The following is a 19,740-nucleotide window of genomic DNA, read 5'->3' on the forward strand; positions in this document are numbered from 1 at the left end:
CAGAAGGATGGGGCGGATCGACCACGCCCCACGCACCCACGAAGAGGAAATGACGAAGCGCAGGGGAAGAAGCCCACCCCGCCAGCTCTGAACCCTCCCCAAGGGGGAGAAGCCGTCCTCCGACGCCAGCAGAGGCCGGAAGACAACCCAAAGCGCCCACCAACAGCGGGACCAAGCGAGAGGCAACAGAGTAAGCTGCTTCCCCAGCGCCCAGTCAACAGAGAAGGGAACAGAACCCCTCCCGAAAGAAAAAGTACACTACCTAAGTCATGAGGAGAGACTACGGGAATGAAACCACACTTCGCTGGAAGATGAAGTGAGGGGAGACCTGATCACCACATTCAAGATACCCAAGGGAATCGACAGGGTTGATAAGGACAGGCTATGTAACACAAGGGGCACACGCACTAGGGGACACAGGTGGAAACTGAGTACCCAAAAGAGCCACAGATAGATTTTTTTTTTTTTTTTTTTTTTTTTTAGTGTCAGAATGGTAACGGGAAAGCACTAGGAAGTAATGTGGTGACTCCACACACAAGTAACGAGGCTGACCCCCATACAATGTCACATGTAGACATGATAGAGCCCAAGAGGCACAGGAACCTATACACCTGTTGATAGACGGTTGAGAGGCAGGACCAAGGAGCCAGAACTCAACCCCCGCAAGCACAACTAGGTGAGGACATATATTGTAAAAGTACAAGTCGCCGACTAGTGGCAGAGAGCACTACGCTGGCCAGGCAAAGAAGGCACAAAACTGCATCAAAAGGCCCACCTTGACAGCAAAACCGCAAAGTCCCAGCACAACCACAACATGTGCCAAGACCCAAAAAGATCAGTCTGCAAGCCAGGAAGACCCCGGAACCCCAAAAGGCAGAACCGGGTCACACGAGGAAACAAAGTCCCCTGAACCCACAAAAGGGGGCCCAAGAGGAAGAAACCTCCAGAACGAAACCAAGGAACCCAAAGGAACCCAGAATCGAACCAGGGGGAGCCCAACCACCACATTTGCCGGCGGAGAACACCACTGAAAGGCAAAGCACAGCCCCCCAGCAGAACCCCCTGGGAAAACGGTCCCAACAGACCGAAAACCGAGGGACAAGGTGTGGGAGCAAGCATACCAGCCAGGGGCACCGAGCCTAAACCCATGGGCTCAGACCCAAAATCAACACCCAAACGTTCCCAGAGGAACAGGCAACGGCAAGAAAACATAAGAAAAACAAAGAAACGACAACAGGAGAACAAAAACCCTGAAAAAAATTGAAAACTCACCAGAGACGCTCGCTCGCACACCCAGACGCATGTAAACAAACCGCAACGCCGCCCTGGTGGCCACGCCGGGAAACCGGCAGACGAAAATGGCCGCCAGCAGGGGCTGTGACTGACGCTAAATACACAAAAACACGCCAGCAAATGTGGGAAGCTAGCAGACTGGATGGGCGAAAAACGTCGCCCAACAGCAGAAAAACCCCGGAAGGGGCAAAACCGCCCCAGAACTGCTAGTAGGCATCCCCCACAGCCCCGGGAACCAACAACAGAGGCCCCGGGGCAGAGCCGTCCTCCAAGCCCTCCGCCCTTAAAGAAAAGCAAGAGTCCATGGGAAAGGCAACAAGAAAGGGCCGCTGGTAAGACCCAGAAGCCTTGGCAGGAGGCACAGGCTCAAACCTCCGTCCCCAACCCGAACGGGGCAGCCCCCGAAAACCGCCCGAGTCTCTGCCGCAACTAAACCCCGCCCCGACCCCGAAACCCGCAGACGGTCCGGAGCCGGGAACATGGAGGGAAAGGGGCGAGCAGCACCTAACCAAACAGGGCGGCCACGGGGCATTCGAGTGGGAAACCAACCTAGCATGTTGCAGCAACCTAACCTAGCTTGCAACACGGATGCCGTCTGTACTCTGAACAGTAATAACATCAGGAGAGTACTGGAGAACAAGCAGAGAAACACTCGCAAGTCTCCGGGTCAAGGTGTCAGTGACCCAACAGGCAGCATGACGGAGGTAAAAATGGCGACTGTCACCCGGAGACAAGGGAACAGCAACCAACGATCCCGTACAAGACGGGTTGGAACCCGGAAGACACATTCAATGGTCCCCCGAGCCCAGATAGGGGTTTCCAGGGCCCGTAGGGTAATAACTACGGGAAGCCCGGGCAAGGTGTTGCTAACCGGTTAAGAAACCCAAACATAACAAGAGGGTAGATTATAGCACTGAAAACCCCTGAGATGTGTACAATCACGGGGGCCTAGCAGAGGGCCGCCAAACACTACCAGTGGAACTATAACCACCTTAGGCAGACCCCCCCCCCCAAGCATGAAAAATTAAAAACAAAAAAAAAAAACCCGCAAAAGTACACCGTCTCCAGAGGCAACAGAAACCGGCCGCCGCTTAGGTGGCAGGCTGCACAACACCTTGACGCCCTAACCAGCACAATACCAATCCCTACCCAGGGCCAAACAAGGGCCCCAAGCCCCAGCTTGCCCCAAGCGTGAGGCAAATGCCGAGCAGCAAGAACCACTACGGGAATGGTTCCCGAACGCCCCAGGGAAGATAACCCTGTTATGCAAGGGCAGTACTCACAGGGCGCTTAGGGAAGTCAGCCACTAAGCACATGCAGCCCCGGCACTGATGAAGTACTCCTGGCCACCGCACAACACAACACACGGCAGTGAACGCCACACAAGGCAAACACCGCCTAGGAAACTGAGGCCAGAGAAGCGTCAATCCCGGTTGACATTAGCGAACGAACTGGAGCTTGGCAGGCGGCGCGGTAGGTCCGGGGCTCCCCCCTCCCCCTCCCGGGGTGGGGAGGGCTGCGCGGACGATCGGCGCGGCAGTAAAGTGTGATGTTTGCTTGTTTGCTAGTTTCCTTGGGATTGTAGGGCGTTTTCTACCTCTCTGTTCGGTTTTTGTTGTACTTTCTTACCATGTGGGGTTTGTTTTGTTACGCCTACCTTTCTGGGTGCCTAACCCCGGTCGATGGCAGATAAGGAAAACCCCCAACCATATGGGGTTTTCCAGGGCCATTGCTCCCTGAAACCTCTCTGAAGGGGCCAGGTTCTGGCGCTGGTCCCTGGTAGGTCTGAACTCCTTAGCTAATGTCCCGGTCTAACATAACATACATTAGCCCGATAAGCTCCAGGGAGCCGTAGGGGCTCCCCACAGAAAAGGTGACAGACAAGAGGCAATGAACTACAGGCCAGTGTCCTTAACTTCTATACCATGCAAGGTGATGGAGATCATGAGAAAAAACCTAGTAACACATCTGGAGAGAAGGGACTTCATAACAACCCATCAACATGGGTTCAGGGAGGGTAAATCTTGCCTTACAGGCTAAATAGAATTCTACGATCAGGTGACAAAGATTAAGCAAGAAAGAGAAGAATGGGCGGACTGCATTTTTTTGGACAGTCAGAAAGCCTTTGACACAGTACCCCATAAAGGGCTGATGCATAAGCTGGAGAAACAGGCAGGAGTAACTGGTAGGGCACTCCAGTGGATAAGGGAATACCTAAGCAATAGGAAGCAGAGAGTTACAGTGAGGGGTGAGACCTCAGATTGGCGTGAAGTCACCAGTGGAGTCCCACAGGGCTCTGTAATCGGACCTATCCTGTTTCTGATATTCGTAAATGATCTCCCAGAGGGTATAGACTCATTCCTTTCGATGTTTGCTGACGATACCAAAATTATGAGAAGGATTAAGACAGAGGAGGACAGCTTGAGGCTTCAAGAAGACCTGGACAAGCTGCAGGAATGGTCGAACAAATGGTTGTTAGAGTTTAACCCAAGGCAATGTAATGTAATGAAGATAGGTGTAGGGAGCAGGAGACCAAATACAAGATATCATTTGGGAGTTGAAATACTGTACTTCAAGTCAGAGAGAGAGAGAGAGAAAGACCTGGGGGTTGATATCACGCCAGACCTGTCCCCTGAAGCTCATATCAAGAGGATAACATCAGCGGCATATGCTAGGTTGGCTAACATAATAACGGCCTTTAGAAACCTGTGTAAGGAATCTTTCAGAACATTATATACCACATATGTCAGACCAATCCTGGAGTATGCAGCTCCAGCATGGCGTCCATATCTAGTCAAGGATAAGACTAAACTGGAAAAGGTTCAAAGGTTTGCCACCAGACTAGTACCCAAACTGAGGGGTATGAGCTACGAGGAGAGACTACAGGAATTAAGCCTCGCATCACTGGGAGACAGAAGAGTTAGAGGGATCACCACATACAAGATTCTCAGAGGAATTGATAGGGTAGATAAGGACATTATTTAACACAAGGGGCACATGCACTAGGGGACATAGGTGGAAATTGAGTTCCCCAATGGGCCATAGAGATGTTGGAAAGAATTTTTCCAGTGTCAGAGTAGTAGACAAATGGAATGCATTAGGAAGTGATGTGGTGGAGGCTGACTCCATTCACAGCTTCAAGTGTAGATATGATAGAGCCCAGTAAGCTCAGGAATCTGTACACCAGTTGATTGACAGTTGAGATGCAGGACCAAAGAACCAGAGTTCAACCCCTGCAAGCACAATTAGGCGAGTACGAAGGAACACGGATCCATTACGGAAGCATAATCCAGGTCCCACAGGAGGTAAGCCGCCAGGGCTTCCCGCACCACATGAGATGGGACACGGGAAGCTGAAAACCTCCGGAAGGATGGAACCAAAGAACCAACGGGATCACGGAACTGAACCCGGGGAGGGGTAGACGCCACATCCAATTCGTAAGAGGGAGCGAAAGAGAACCCCTCTCCTTGTAACACCAAGCCGTGCTCCGAGGGTACAAAAACCAAGGCGGGGTTCAATGGGCCCCAAGTCAACCCCTTCCCAAGGACCCGTGGCTGAGCCAACCTCCAAATCCCCCCCCCTGTCTCTAAAGAAAAGGCAGGAGCTGCCAAAAAAGCAGGAACAAAGGGGCCCACTGGTCAGACCCAGAAGCTCTGGCTGGAGAACCAGGCTCAAATGCCTCCGTCTCCACCCCAGAAGGGGACTCCCTCAAGACTGCCCGAGTCTCACCACCACCGAGACCCTGCCCTAACTCTGAAACCCTCAGACATTTCGGAGCTGGAAGCAAAGGGGGGAGGAGGATCCGGATGAACAACTGAAGGAGGAAAGACAAGGATGGGCGGACGGAACCAAAGTTGAAGCAACTCATAACCCCAAGTCCGGGTCCCTAAAACCAAAACGAGGCAGTCGCGGGGCATTTGGGGAAATAACCAACCTATCACGTTGCAACAATCTAAACTGAGCATGCAACGTCTCAGCCCATATTCCCGCATAACATGATCAGTAGCTTGGGTGAACTGGAGTACGTATAAACAACAAACGTCGCATGACTCCGGGTCAAAAGAACCACCGACCCAGCATGGCAGAGGCACAACCGGTGAATGTCACCCTGAGACAAGGGGACAAAGCAACCATCAACCTGGCACAAAGCAAGAGGGGGACTCAGGTTTCATCCATCAAATCAAGGAGCCCCTGCGGGGTTTTCCAGGGCCCTTAGACTAGGTGACATGATAAGGGAAGCCCAAGTAGAGTACAGCTAACCAGCACCCCAAAACTACCTGCTAAAAGCTGTACCTCTGGGACGTGTACACTCGTCGGGGGCCTAGTGGAAGTACCAACAAAAACAATAGGGTATGACCAACCAAGAGGAAGACCCTCCACCAGGCAGAGGAAACAAAAAGAAAAAGAAAACCACGCAAGAAGACGTGCCCAGGCAGAACAAAACCAGCTGTTATGAGAAGTGATAAACTGTGCTGTACCTTGCACCCCAACCATTGACAAAAACTACTCCCTACCCAGAGACAAACAAGGGTAAACAAAAACCCCAGCTGACTCCAAGGGCAGTCTATCACTGAGCAATAAAAGACACAGCGGAGATAGACCCCAAGCCCTAAGGGCAGTACATACAAGGCACCTAGGAAGGAAACCCTAGGCACATGCAGCGTGAGTACTTGAAGAATAATACTCCTGGCTCGCACACCGACCGTAGAGACAGGACCATGCCACAAGGCACAGAAACTGCGACAAAATCTGGAGCCAGAGGCCCACAACCTGCCAGTAACACATCAGCCAAGAACTGAAGGGTGGATTACCGGCGCGAGGGTCTGGGGCTCCTCCTTTCCCCTTCCGGGGAGCTGCACAGTACGTTGCGCCCCTGGCATCGATGATACTACCTCCTACCCAAGGCCAAACAAACACTGGTAGGAAAAACCCAGCTGGCCCCAAGGGCAGGCAATCAACAAGCAGCATAAAAACCCTGCGTAGGTAGGGTTTTTATGGACCACAGCCACAAGCACAATGCTATAACACACCACCTTACCAGTCGACCACAAGCACAGTGTTATAACACACCACCTTACCAGTCAACCACAACCACAGTGCTATAACACACCACCTTACCAGTCAACCACAAGCACAGTGTTATAACACACCACTTTACCAGTCAACCACAACCACAGTGCTATAACACACCATCTTACCAGTCAACCACAAGCACAGTGTTATAACACACCACTTTACCAGTCAACCACAACCACAGTGCTATAACACACCACCTTACCAGTCAACCACAAGCACAGTGTTATAACACACCACTTTACCAGTCAACCACAGGCACAATGCTATAACACACCACCTTACCAGTCAACCACAAGTACAGTGCTATAACACACCACTTTACCAGTCAACCACAACCACAGTGCTATAACACACCACCTTACCAGTCGACCACAAGCACAGTGTTATAACACACCACTTTACCAGTCAACCACAACCACAGTGCTATAACACACCACCTTACCAGTCAACCACAAGCACAGTGTTATAACACACCACTTTACCAGTCAACCACAGGCACAATGCTATAACACACCACCTTACCAGTCAACCACAAGTACAGTGCTATAACACACCACTTTACCAGTCAACCACAACCACAGTGCTATAACACACCACTTTACCAGTCAACCACAACCACAGTGCTATAACACACCACCTTACCAGTCAACCACAAGCAGTGCTATAACACACCACTTTACCAGTCAACCACAACCACAGTGCTATAACACACCACTTTACCAGTCAACCACAACCACAGTGCTATAACACACCACCTTACCAGTCAACCACAACCACAGTGCTATAACACACCACCTTACCAGTCAACCACAAGCAGTGCTATAACACACCACTTTACCAGTCAACCACAACCACAGTGCTATAACACACCACCTTACCAGTCAACCACAAGCAGTGCTATAACACACCACTTTACCAGTCAACCACAACCACAGTGCTATAACACACCACTTTTCCAGTCAACCACAACCACAGTGCTATAACACACCACCTTACCAGTCAACCACAACCACAGTGCTATAACACACCACCTTACCAGTCAACCACAACCACAGTGCTATAACACACCACCTTACCAGTCAACCACAAGCAGTGCTATAACACACCACTTTACCAGTCAACCACAACCACAGTGCTATAACACACCACCTTACCAGTCAACCACAAGCAGTGCTATAACACACCACTTTACCAGTCAACCACAACCACAGTGCTATAACACACCACCTTACCAGTCAACCACAACCACAGTGCTATAACACACCACCTTACCAGTCAACCACAAGCAGTGCTATAACACACCACCTTACCAGTCAACCACAACCACAGTGCTATAACACACCACCTTACCAGTCAACCACAACCACAGTGCTATAACACACCACCTTACCAGTCAACCACAACCACAGTGCTATAACACACCACTTTACCAGTCAACCACAACCACAGTGCTATAACACACCACTTTACCAGTCAACCACAACCACAGTGCTATAACACACCACCTTACCAGTCAACCACAAGCAGTGCTATAACACACCACTTTACCAGTCAACCACAACCACAGTGCTATAACACACCACTTTACCAGTCAACCACAACCACAGTGCTATAACACACCACTTTACCAGTCAACCACAACCACAGTGCTATAACACACCACCTTACCAGTCAACCACAAGCAGTGCTATAACACACCACTTTACCAGTCAACCACAACCACAGTGCTATAACACACCACCTTACCAGTCAACCACAACCACAGTGCTATAACACACCACCTTACCAGTCAACCACAAGCAGTGCTATAACACACCACTTTACCAGTCAACCACAACCACAGTGCTATAACACACCACCTTACCAGTCAACCACAAGCAGTGCTATAACACACCACTTTACCAGTCAACCACAACCACAGTGCTATAAGACGAGCATCAGCTGACCTGAATGTTACTAGTGTCGGTAGCACAGGTGAAGTGCGTGTAGATCTCTTTCTGATCCTTCCGCTTATTGAGGTTCTCAAACTTCATACGGATGTAGTTGGCGGAATCTTCGTTCGTGTTGTTGCCTGTGGGGCGAGAGTTAAATTGACTTGAATTACTAACGCTCAATTACACATTCGGAAACACAATAACAAGCTATTCTGGGACGACGTGTTAGTTTTGTCTCCCGTGGTTCTGGACATGAACCCTGTTAGGCTTAAAGAGATCTCCCAAGATGCAACCCACAACAGTTACCTAACTCCCAGGTACCTATTTACTGCTAGCAGAACAGAAGCATTAGGTGAAAGGAAACGTGCCAAAACGTCTCGTGCTAGTGCATAAGAATGGCACCCGAGACCCTTCACTTGTAACTTCACTCCACTGAGCACTGCATTACACGACCTGAAGAATGTCTTGAAAGTTCACAACGAACAATTCTCTGACATTAATCTGCCAATAAGCAGTACATCATAACTCAAGAGGTCTTGGTCACAGGCAAACAAGAGAGGGAGGAAGGGATATTACCAGTCCCTGTGCTACCCTTTTATAAACAAAAATAATTCATACAGTATTCTAAAAAATAATAATAATAAAAAAAATAGCATTGAATGTAATGAAACGCCATTTTCTGGGTGAGACCTGGAGGCTCCCTGGAGCTTATCCAGGCTGATATGGATATACAATGGCACCTCGACTTACGAATGTCCCTACTTACAAATTTTTCGAGTTACGACAAATTTTGTCGGAAAATGCGACTCGACTTATGACCTTTGCCGGGACTAGCGACTTTGTTGATACGCGTATGAGTTGACCGATAGCGTGGTTCCTGGTGGCACGGCCGATCCCGCCTCAGTTTACCAGAGCCGCCCATTTAGTGACGATCATGCTTGCAAAGAATTTAATTATTTTTGTGCTTTTATTTTTTTTGAACATAAAAGTAATTATTATGTATCACACCATGGGTCCCAAGAAAGTCATTGGTAAGGTTCAACCTAAGAAAACACATGTGAGGATGACCATAGAGGAAAACCAAGAGATCATTCGTAAACATGAAAATGGAGTGCGGGTTGTTGATGTAGAGTAGAGGATGCCCCTTCCTCATTTATTAAGGAAATGTGTGCAGTATGAGAAGAATTGCAAAGCTTTGCTGAAAAGTGTCACCCAAATCAAGTTGTAGCAGGCCGCTGTGTTAATCTTTTTTAATGACAATGTGATGTCTCACTTCAGACAAGTGTGTTACATACTAAGTAGGGAAAAACAAGTGTTGCTAGACAGGTTTTTAGTGAGAAAAACGAGCAGTGAGCCACACGCAGGTCCTAGTGGTATGCAGGCAAAATGTAGGAGAGAGAGACAGTACCCCAGCAATGTCATCACTGCCTCATGTTATAATGGAAGGGAACTCCCCTTCCAAACACTAATCTCTCCCTTCCTCCTCACCATCTTACATATGCCAACAAAAGTCCTCATTCAAGGTAAGATATAAATACAGTACTGTATTGTAGCTAGTACAAAATTAGTGATATTTAGTATAAAATGCATTTGTAAGTTAATATTTTTGGGGGTGTGGAACAGATTAACACTTTCGCTCACCGGGCGCTGGACCTCCCCACTACCTCAGGTGGGCTTAGGCGTTCCGCAGGAGCGCGAGGAAGAGCGTGGTAAATTCTGAAAAGTGTATAATCTTTTCAACTTTGTCAGCTGAATTCTTGTCCTAAGATATTCAATTTGGTATCAATGTGTTCGCAATAGAATTCTCTACAGGACTAAATGCATATAAACTCCAAAAGCCCGGCTTACCATCTGCAACTAACAGAGAAACTGAGAGAAAGTTACCCAAGAACGCACAAGAGTGATAAAATGTTTACACTCTTTTCAGCTTTGTCAACTCAATTCTTGCCTAGGTCTTTTATTTTGGTATCAATGTGTTCGCAATAGAATTCCCAACAGGCCTATATGCATATAACATCAAAAACAGCAGTGATCTCCACCCGCCAACGTGATGAAAACAGGCTGCGGTTACCAGAAAGAGAGCGCCGCGTCACCACAAGTGCCTCTCATTACATTAGAGAGCGCGGTAATTCTGAAAAGTGTATACTTTTTTCAACTTTGCCCCACTGTGTTAGACTTTGGCACCAGTTAGTGTGAATGGAGTTCTTAGGCTTACCAGGGACCACGAGCCAGAACCTGGCCCCCCTCAGAGAGGCACGAGGAGCTATATAGAAGTATATATATATGAATATCCGTGCCTATAGAAATGCACATGTGATTTGGAGCATTCTATTTCTGCCATTGACCAGGTCAGGCACCCAGAAAGGTAAGCATCCAAAAACAAACCCCCTAATCTGGTTGAAACTACTATTAAAAGTAAAAAGAGTGGACAGAACTCCCCAAAGACAAGCAAGCAAACAAGCATGATGTCACCATGTTCCCGTTGTTGTCTGCGCAGCTCCTCTTCTCCCCGGAAGGAGAAAGGGGGAGCCTCTGACCCCTCATGCCAGCTACCTGCACCCCAGTTCTAAACTGGATGTCAAAAATACACACAAAAAAACACAGACTGGAGCAAGGGAGGAATGGCAGTGAGCCTCCAGGTCTCGCCCAGATAATGGTGTTTCATTACATTCAACGCTGGTTTTCTGGGGGAGCCCCTTCGGCTCCCCAGAGTTACCAAAAGACGAAACCAAGAGGGACTTAACCGGGAGGCGGGAGGCACTCGCCCCTCAATGCGAAGTCGAGACAACTGGCTGCAACTGCCGACCCAAAGCGACACAGGCCCGACTAGGCCTCAGAACACTGACCAGGTAGCGTGCAGCCAGGACCCTGTTCGACCGTCAAAAACCCGGCACCCGAATGTCAGCCCAAGACAAGTTACCAAAGAAGGCAGCAAGAGCAGCCAATTAAAGAATGTCATGGGCACGGGGATTGATCGCAGGCTGGCTAGACCGAATAACCCCGCGGACGACAAGGGAGACCCGAACCCTGGAACAGGAGAGAAGGGAAATCGGATCAACCCAAAGCGCATCTCCAGACACACAAGCCGTGGCGCGCAAATAACGACGGAGAGCCACAACCGGACACAACACATGATGCACCCCCGGCCTTACCAACCAAGCAAACACAACCCAAGGACCCCTCCGGAAAGCAGCCATCTCATTCTTCGCCAGAAAAAAAGGAGACGGTTGCAAACGAACAAACCTATCACCCAAGCCAAAAAAGCAGAAACCTCTGCGCAGGAGGAGAGCATGAAGCTCCTCAACCCGACCCCCAGAGGTCAATGCCAACACGAAAAGAGCCTTGGAGAAACAATCCAGAACTGAAGGAGCCACTACAAACCGAGGGGAAGAGGGATAAGAGAGCACCCTGTCCAATGACTAGGACAGCTCAAGCGTGCATAAGCAGGCTGGAGGTGAAATAATGCCTGAGACAGCTTGTGAAACGGTGACAGAAGTGACATCGATGCCGAAAGCAAGTTGCAGCGGCTCCCCACAATATGAGGCGACGGTATTCGGCATAAGATGCCGGTCCTGAAACAGCCAAGAGAGAGAGGAAAGGACAACCTTAACAGAAAGCGAAGTAACCCTGCGAAGAGACAAAAAGAAACGAAAGGACTGCCAGGAAACTTCATACTGCCACCGAGACAAAGCACGCAGGTGGGACATCATTAACGAAGCCACCTAAGTATCATACAGATGGTGATAGACCAGAGACAAAAATATCAGACGCGATGACTAAGATCGAACCGGCCACGTAATGGACCGGACCAATATGATGAAAAAGCCAGGGCCACGGGAAAACCCCTGGGTTTGGAAACCGAGCAAGCAGCGCCTGAAACCAAGGCCGGGCCAGCCACCGAGGGACCAAGAGGACTACTCTCCCCTGGTAAGTCTCCAAGCGAGCCAGGACCTGGGGCAACAGCAGAACCGAGGGAAAGGGGTACTGGTAACCCCACCTCGCCAAGTACTGCCAAAAGGCATTGACCCAGATGGCCTTGCAGTCAGGGAAGGACGCCACAAATACCGGGAGACACCTCGACCACGTCGATGCGAAGAGGTCCACCTCCGGGAGCCCATACATCCGGCAGAGCCAACTGAATGAGTCAGTGTCGACTATCCATTCCATGGACAGGGGAATGAATTGAGACCGGCCATCCGCCAAGAAGTTGGACACCCCCCCGAACGTGAACCGCCAGGAGAGCCAAACCCCAAGAACTCGACAGATGAGTCACCCAAAGCGACCAGCCCCAAAGAGCCAAGGAGCGCATCGAACTCCCTCGGTTCACGCAATGAACCACCAGGGAGCAGTCCGAATGCAGCCTGATCGTCCATCCACGAATGACCCAAACCCTCCGAAGCGACATCCATACCGCCGTAAACTCCCGCACCGTGCTGTTGGCCCGACAGAAGGATGGACCCCATTGCCCCTGGCCGGCCTGGTGAGCACTGGTCACAAAGCCCCAGCCAAGAGATGACACGTCCGTGAACACATCGAGCGAGGGCTCGTAGCCAGCGACTCGGCAGCCGACGCACGGCCCGTGGAGACCGAACCCAGCGGTCGTGAGAGAGGCGGAAGGGACGTCCCCGAAGGAACCAGAACAGCTGGCGAAGCCAAATCCGACCTGGTGGGTAGACCATTATGTTAAAATTCAAGCTCCTGAACAAACCCTTGAGCAGCTGCCAAGTAACCCAGGAGCCCCCCCAGAAACAGGCGAAGGCGGGAGCGCAGCCACAACAGAGATTCCGGAGGGAGAGACAAAGAAGCAGTCTGAGAGTCCCACACAAGACCAAACCAAATCTGAACCTGAAAGGGAACAAGATGGGACTTCCACCAGTTCACCAGGGACTTGAACCCGAAGAGCTGGGAAAGAACCAGATCCCTGGCGAGCAGACACGCGAACTGGCTGGGAGCCGAGACCACCCAGTCGTGAAGGTAGGCCAGCACCCGAAGACCCAAGAGACACAGACGGGCCACCAGGACCCGGGTAAGGCGAGTGAACACGCGAGGTGCCCGAATGGGAGACAACGAAAGCCGTAACCGAGACGCCTCATAACAAAACCGAGCCAATTCCTGAGCCCCGGATGAATCGGGATGTGCCAATACGCGTCCTGGAGATACAGACACCATCAAGGCGCCCGGCTCCAACAGAAGCCGGATCTGGGACAGAGTAGTCATCCAAAAAGAGGGGCACTAGACCCAGGGGTTCAGACAGGACAAGTCCAGAATGAACCGCACAATCCCGTTATGGGACTGGGAACAGACGGGGAAACCCTTTTGAGGGACGCCATCGTTTCGACCACGCCCAAGAGTACCCATTCTGAGATGACCTGACAGAGCGCAGAAGAAGAGGCCTGTCCCTGCCAGCCCCATACCCCCTGAAGGAGGAGGAGCCACCCAACACCACGCACAGGTACAACCCAAGGGATGTACCAATAGTTCAATAAACACACCAGACAGGCAAAATGTATCGCTGCTGGCTGGTGTAATTACCTAAGTGTAGTTACAGGATGAGAGCTACGCTCGTGGTGTCCTGTCTTCCCAGCACTCTCTGTCATATAACGCTTTGAAACTACTGACGGTCTTGGCCTCCACCACCTTCTCACCTAACTTGTTCCAATTGTCTACCACTGTTTGCGAAAGTGAATTTTCTAATATTTCTTCGGCATCTGTGTTTAGCTAGTTTGTATCTATGACCTCTTGTTCTTAAAGTTCCAGGTCTCAGGAAATCTTTCCTATCGATTTTATCAATTCCTGTTACTATTTTATATGTAGTGATCATATCACCTCTTTTTCTTCTGTCTTCCAGTTTTGGCATATTTAATGCCTCTAACCTCTCTTCGTAGCTCTTGCCCTTCAGTTCTGGGATCCACTTAGTAGCATGTCTTTGCACCTTTTCCAGTTTGTTGATGTGCTTCTTAAGATATGGGCACCACACAACCGCTGCATATTCTAGCTTTGGCCTAACAAAAGTCGTGAACAATTTCTTTAGCATATCGCCATCCATGTATTTAAAAGCAATTCTGAAGTTAGAAAGTGTGGCATAGGCTCCTCGCACAATATTCTTTATGTGGTCCTCAGGTGATAGTTTTTTATCTAGAACCACCCCTAGATCTCTTTCTTTATCAGAATTCTTTAAAAATTTCTCACATAATATATAGGTTGTGTGGGTCTATGTTCTCCTATTCCACATTCCAAAACATGGCATTTATTAACATTAAATTCCATTTGCCAAGTGGTGCTCCATATACTTATTTTGTCCAGGTCATCTTGAAGGGCATGACAATCATCTAAGTTTCTTATCCTTCCTATTATCTTAGCATCATCAGCAAACATGTTCATATAATTCTGTATACCAACTGGTAGATCATTTATGTAGACAATAAACATCACTGGTGCAAGAACTGAACCCTGTGGTACTCCACTTGTGACATTTCTCCAGTCCGATACATTTCCTCTGATCACAGCCCTCATTTTTCTATGTCAGAAAATTTTTCATCCATGTTAGATGTTAGATTTTTCATCCATCCACCCATGATGTGGGTGTGTGGCCCATCTCTTATCTCTCTACCAGTTCCATATCTCACTATTTTTTTGGTAAACATCCAAACTCTCAAAAACCCTTACAACAACGTACCTTGGTACTCTGGGAAACAGATCGTTAATGGCGATTTTGTAATCTTTTCTTGAAACAAATCTTTCTTGTTTAGGAAGAGAATTATTGATGTCTCCACAAACCATTTGTTGTTGCAAATGGAGTCAAAGAGCTTCATACTTTCAATCATCCTGTTCATCTCTTCATCCTCTGCTAGTACCAAGTCATACCCTGAAAAAATTAATAAAAATGTAAAACAAGAACAAATGTTGTGTATTTAAAATCGTAATATTCAGAAGTACAGTGGGCCCTCATGTATCCATGTATCAGGACCTCCTCTATGTAAGCAGATTTCCATTTTATACAGGTAAGTTTATCATGCATCTGGAGTGTCCTGATATACAGTAAACACAGCAGGTGGTTCTTGTGTTCATTGTGGTCACGACATTCTACAATTGAATGAAAAATAATAATAATAATAATAATAATAATAATAATAATAATAATAATAATAAATAATTATTATTATTATTATTATTATTGAGAAAATCCTTAGGAGTTGTGAGGAGGATTTGATCCTATGCGCCGAGTATTAAAAAAATGCATGCTCTACATGACTACTCCACGACATGGTCAAAAGAATTGCCACCTGGGTTACTACTTGTACTACACTTTCATTATTTAGTAGTTGCGTACTACTTGCATACCTCGAGAATTCTCGAGGGTGCAGTTGTACCCCAGGTTGCCATTCTTTTGACCATGTTGTGGCGTAGTTGGCAACAGTTTGTTTATTAATGAAGAATCAATTAACAAAACTGGAAAAGTTATGTTTACGAATGTCGTCGAGTTAAGTGATGCCCAAAACTCCCTCAATACCAGGCTTTAACCCTTAAACTGCGCATGGCGTATATATACACCCTGAGTAACATGTCCCATGGTGCGCATGGCGTATATATACGCCATAGGGTGCCAGGCCTGATTCAAATGGCCCGCGGCTACACGGGGTTCACAGTAGCTTCCTCAGGGCTCTTGTAAACAGATGCCATTTTAAAAAAAAATCGTGGGCAATATTCTCAGGTGTGAGAGGCACAGTACTGTTGGAGCAACCAAGGCCGGCGCACGCAGCATGAGCGAACAGCATTGATGTTCAGCTTGTGACCACAGCATCGCCGAAAAATGTCAAAATAAATATATAATTGTTATTATTTAGCGATGACAATATTACAGATGACCAATGACTGTGATATAAATAACCAGGGTTGTGATAATAGCAGGATTGTTGTAATAATTAGCGCTGTGTGAGGAGTGATGCTGAGAGACGGAGGGAGACAGCATCGTTTACTGACTGTGTGGCCACCTGTTATTGTTTGCATTCACCATACCCGCTCAGTGGTTCTCTATGGTGAACACGAATGTAGATACTTATATATAATGTGTGCATTAGTGTAATAACAGCAAAAGGATTATGCTGGGAGGAGCCATATGGGTGACGGAGGTGACGTCGTCTGCACGATTTGTCTAGCTGTGTAGAGGGTGGCCACTATGCTCTTTGGGCGCACTACAAGCTTAGGTGTACAGTTACAGTGCATAAAACATGTAGATATTTATATATAATATGTGTATATAGGGTAATAACACTGCAAAAGGTATTGTTGGGGGAGAAAGTTTAGTGCGTGTGACCTTGAAAGAGTGAGGGAGCCGCCAGCCGCCATCTGTGTATAGCGACGACTCTTAGTGCCTGAACTAACTATATCAGCTTAGCTGTACAGTTGTGGTGAACAAAATATATACATACTTATATATAACGTCTGTATATAGTGTAATAACACCACAAATGGTATTGTTGGGGGAGAAAGTTTAGTGCGTGTGTTGAGGGAGTGGCAGCGAGTGGCTGGCTGGTGTGTGGCGGTAACTCCTCGTTGCTTTTCGACTCTCAATACCAACTTAGTGGTTCGTTATGGTGACCAAAACATGCCAATACTTATATATAACCTGTGTATAGAGTGTAATAGCAGCAAAACTATTTGTTTATAGTTTTATAAACATAATAATTGAATCACTAATATGCACATCATACTTTTGAGTATAGCGATTATTAACCACTTTTATTATATAAATATATTACAATACACACTATTGAATAATATTACTGCAAAAAAATTTAGAAAAAATCAATCGGAGACATTGAAACAATTAGGTAATAATATCTTTGTGGCAACTCCCATCTGTCAACGCGGGTGACGCTGACCGGGTCTGACGACCGCTCTGTCAACGCCCACTTTTTGCCAGACTTCCTCGGTCAATTGCGCCCAAAATATGTCACTTACGATTTTTTTTTTTATTTTTTCCGTGTTCAGGGGACACAAATTAACATTTTTAGAAGACGAAATAATTTTTTATATTTTTTTTTTCTTGCGCACAGGGGTGTAAATCTCCTCAGGACCCCTTAGCAGCTCAAGGATTAACTAGATATCAGGCAGCCAGGACCCTGCTCGAACTCCAAAATCCTCGTGCCTGAATAACCGCCCAAGATATATTGCCAAACACAGCAGCCAAAGCTGCCAACTTACGAATATCATGGGCGCGAGGGTAGACCGCAGGCTGGCTAGACTTTATGAATCTGCGGACGACCAAAGAGACCCAAGCCCTGGAAAAGGGAACAAGAGAAACCGGGTCAACCCAAAACGCGTCTCCAGCCACAGAAGTCGAGGTGCGCAGATAACCGCATAAAGCTGCAACCGGACATAAAACATGATGCACCCCAGCCTGACCAACCAAACATCAATAACCCACGGGACCCCTCTGGAAGCCCGCCGTCTCGTTCATCGCCAGAAAAGAAGGAGACAGATGCAGACAAACAAAATGTCCACCTGGACCAAAAGAGCAGAAGGCTCTGCGCCGGAGGAGAGCATGAAGCTCCCCGACCCAACCCCCAGAAGCCAAAGCCAACAAGAACAAAGCTTTCTGGAAACAATCTTGGACCAAAGGGGCCACCACAAACCAAGGAGAAGAAAGGAGAGTAACTGGTCCAAAGACCAGGACGGCTCAGGCAGCGCATGAGCAGGCCGGAGGTGGAAAATGACGTGAGAAAGCTTACGAAACAAAGCTGAAGTGACATCCACCCCGAACGCAAGCTGGAGAGGCTCCGCCAGCGCCGCACAATATAAGGTGACAGTATTCGGCATAAGATGCCTGTCTTGAAAGAGCTAAGAAAGAAAGTCAACACAAAATGATCTGAGACCAAAGACAACCTATGCAGGGAATGGAAATGGCAAAAACACCACAAAGAAACTTCATACTGTCACTGAGAACATGACTGCAGGTGGGACACCATGAGAGAAGCCACCTGGTCACCATACAGATGATGATAACCCTGTGTCAGAAACTCCAGACACAAAGTACGGAACAGTAGACCAAACCAACACGGTACCTCACCGGTCCGATCTGCTGAAAGAGGCGGAGCTACAGTAAATGCACTGAGTTCGGACACCAATCAAGCAGTACCTAAAACCAAGGCTGGGCCAGCCACTATGGGCCAGGAGAACCCTCCCTCCGATAGGACTCGAGATGAGCCAGAGCTGAACTGAAACAACAGCTGAACCGGGGGAAAGAGGAACTGGTAACCCCACCTCGACTAGTCCTGCCAAAAAAGCATTTACAGCGAAGGCCTCGCAGTTGGGGAATGACGCCATATACACCAGGAGATGCCACGACCACACCGATGTGAAGAGGTCCACCTCTGGGGGCCTGTATGTCCAGCAGGGCCAACTGAATAAGTCAGCGTCGACCGTCCATTCCGTCGACAGGGGAATGAACTGCGACAGGCCATTGGACAGAACCCAGATATGAAATTCACGCAGAGCTAAACACAGAGAACTCGGCAGACGAGCCACTCAAAGCGACCAGCCCTAAAGAGCCACAGACCTCAGAGATCCCCCATGGTTCAGGCAATGAACCTATGAAGCGCAGTCCAAATGGAGCTGGATCATGGAGCCCTGAGCGAGCCAAATCCGATGCAGCGGAAGCCACACCGCCGCAAATTCCCGCACCGACTGTGAGCCCGACGGCACAACGGAGCACACCGCCCCTGGCCGGCCTGGTGAGCACTGGTCACAAAATCCCAGCCAAGAGAGGAGGCATTCATGAACACAATGAAGCAGGGCCACAGAAGGTGCCAGGGCATTGAACCCCTAAAAGCCTGAAGAGGAAACGGGCGACATAGCAGCTGACACAAGGCCCCAGGGGACGAACTCAGCGATCGAGGAGGAAAGAAAGGCTCCGAAGGAACCAGAACAGACGCCGCAACAAAACCGACCCAGTAGGTAAACAATCACAGCGAAGTTCAAACTTCTGTACAGATGCTCGATTAACTGCCGAATGACTCGGGACCCACTCAGAAACAGATGACGTCGAGACTGCAGCTGGAACCACGCCGCCTAAGGGAGAGACAAGCATACGAAAACCTAAGAGCCAGGGCCCAAGCAGAATCCACAGAGTGAGTGCGAGGACAGCCTGCCGACACACGAGGCATAAAACAAGAACAGCGCCTCCCGGAGAACAGGTGCAAACACCTCAACACTTTCGATGCCCAATGCCCCATATTTCATCACGTAATCAAAATAATGTGCAGAGTATGCCTGATGATGCAAATATGTGTCAATAATTTTAAAATTTGTAGAAATTCCATTTATTCTTCGAATACTATGGGTTATGTTTTAAGATGCATGCCAACTTCTGCCTATTATCTATATACCCCACATGGCAATTTTCCTCCAGCCGTGTGGGCACCCACCTACGCTTGAG

General features: G+C 48.5%; 1 protein-coding gene across 3 annotated transcripts in view; it reads right to left on the reverse strand.

Moving 5' to 3' along the window:
• Galphai (G protein alpha i subunit) overlaps positions 1-19,740 on the reverse strand; it is a 264,680-nt gene that overhangs the window by 6,180 nt on the left and 238,760 nt on the right. For all 3 annotated transcript variants that reach the window (XM_069306519.1, XM_069306518.1, XM_069306517.1), the window contains 2 exons: positions 14,980-15,168; positions 8,316-8,440 (listed from right to left, as the gene is read on the reverse strand). In XM_069306519.1, the coding sequence (XP_069162620.1) occupies positions 8,316-8,440; positions 14,980-15,168 (314 nt within the window). The remainder of the gene's footprint in view (positions 1-8,315; positions 8,441-14,979; positions 15,169-19,740) is intronic.

Source organism: Procambarus clarkii, chromosome 58 (genome assembly GCF_040958095.1).
Source record: "Procambarus clarkii isolate CNS0578487 chromosome 58, FALCON_Pclarkii_2.0, whole genome shotgun sequence".
NCBI lineage: Eukaryota > Metazoa > Arthropoda > Malacostraca > Decapoda > Cambaridae > Procambarus > Procambarus clarkii.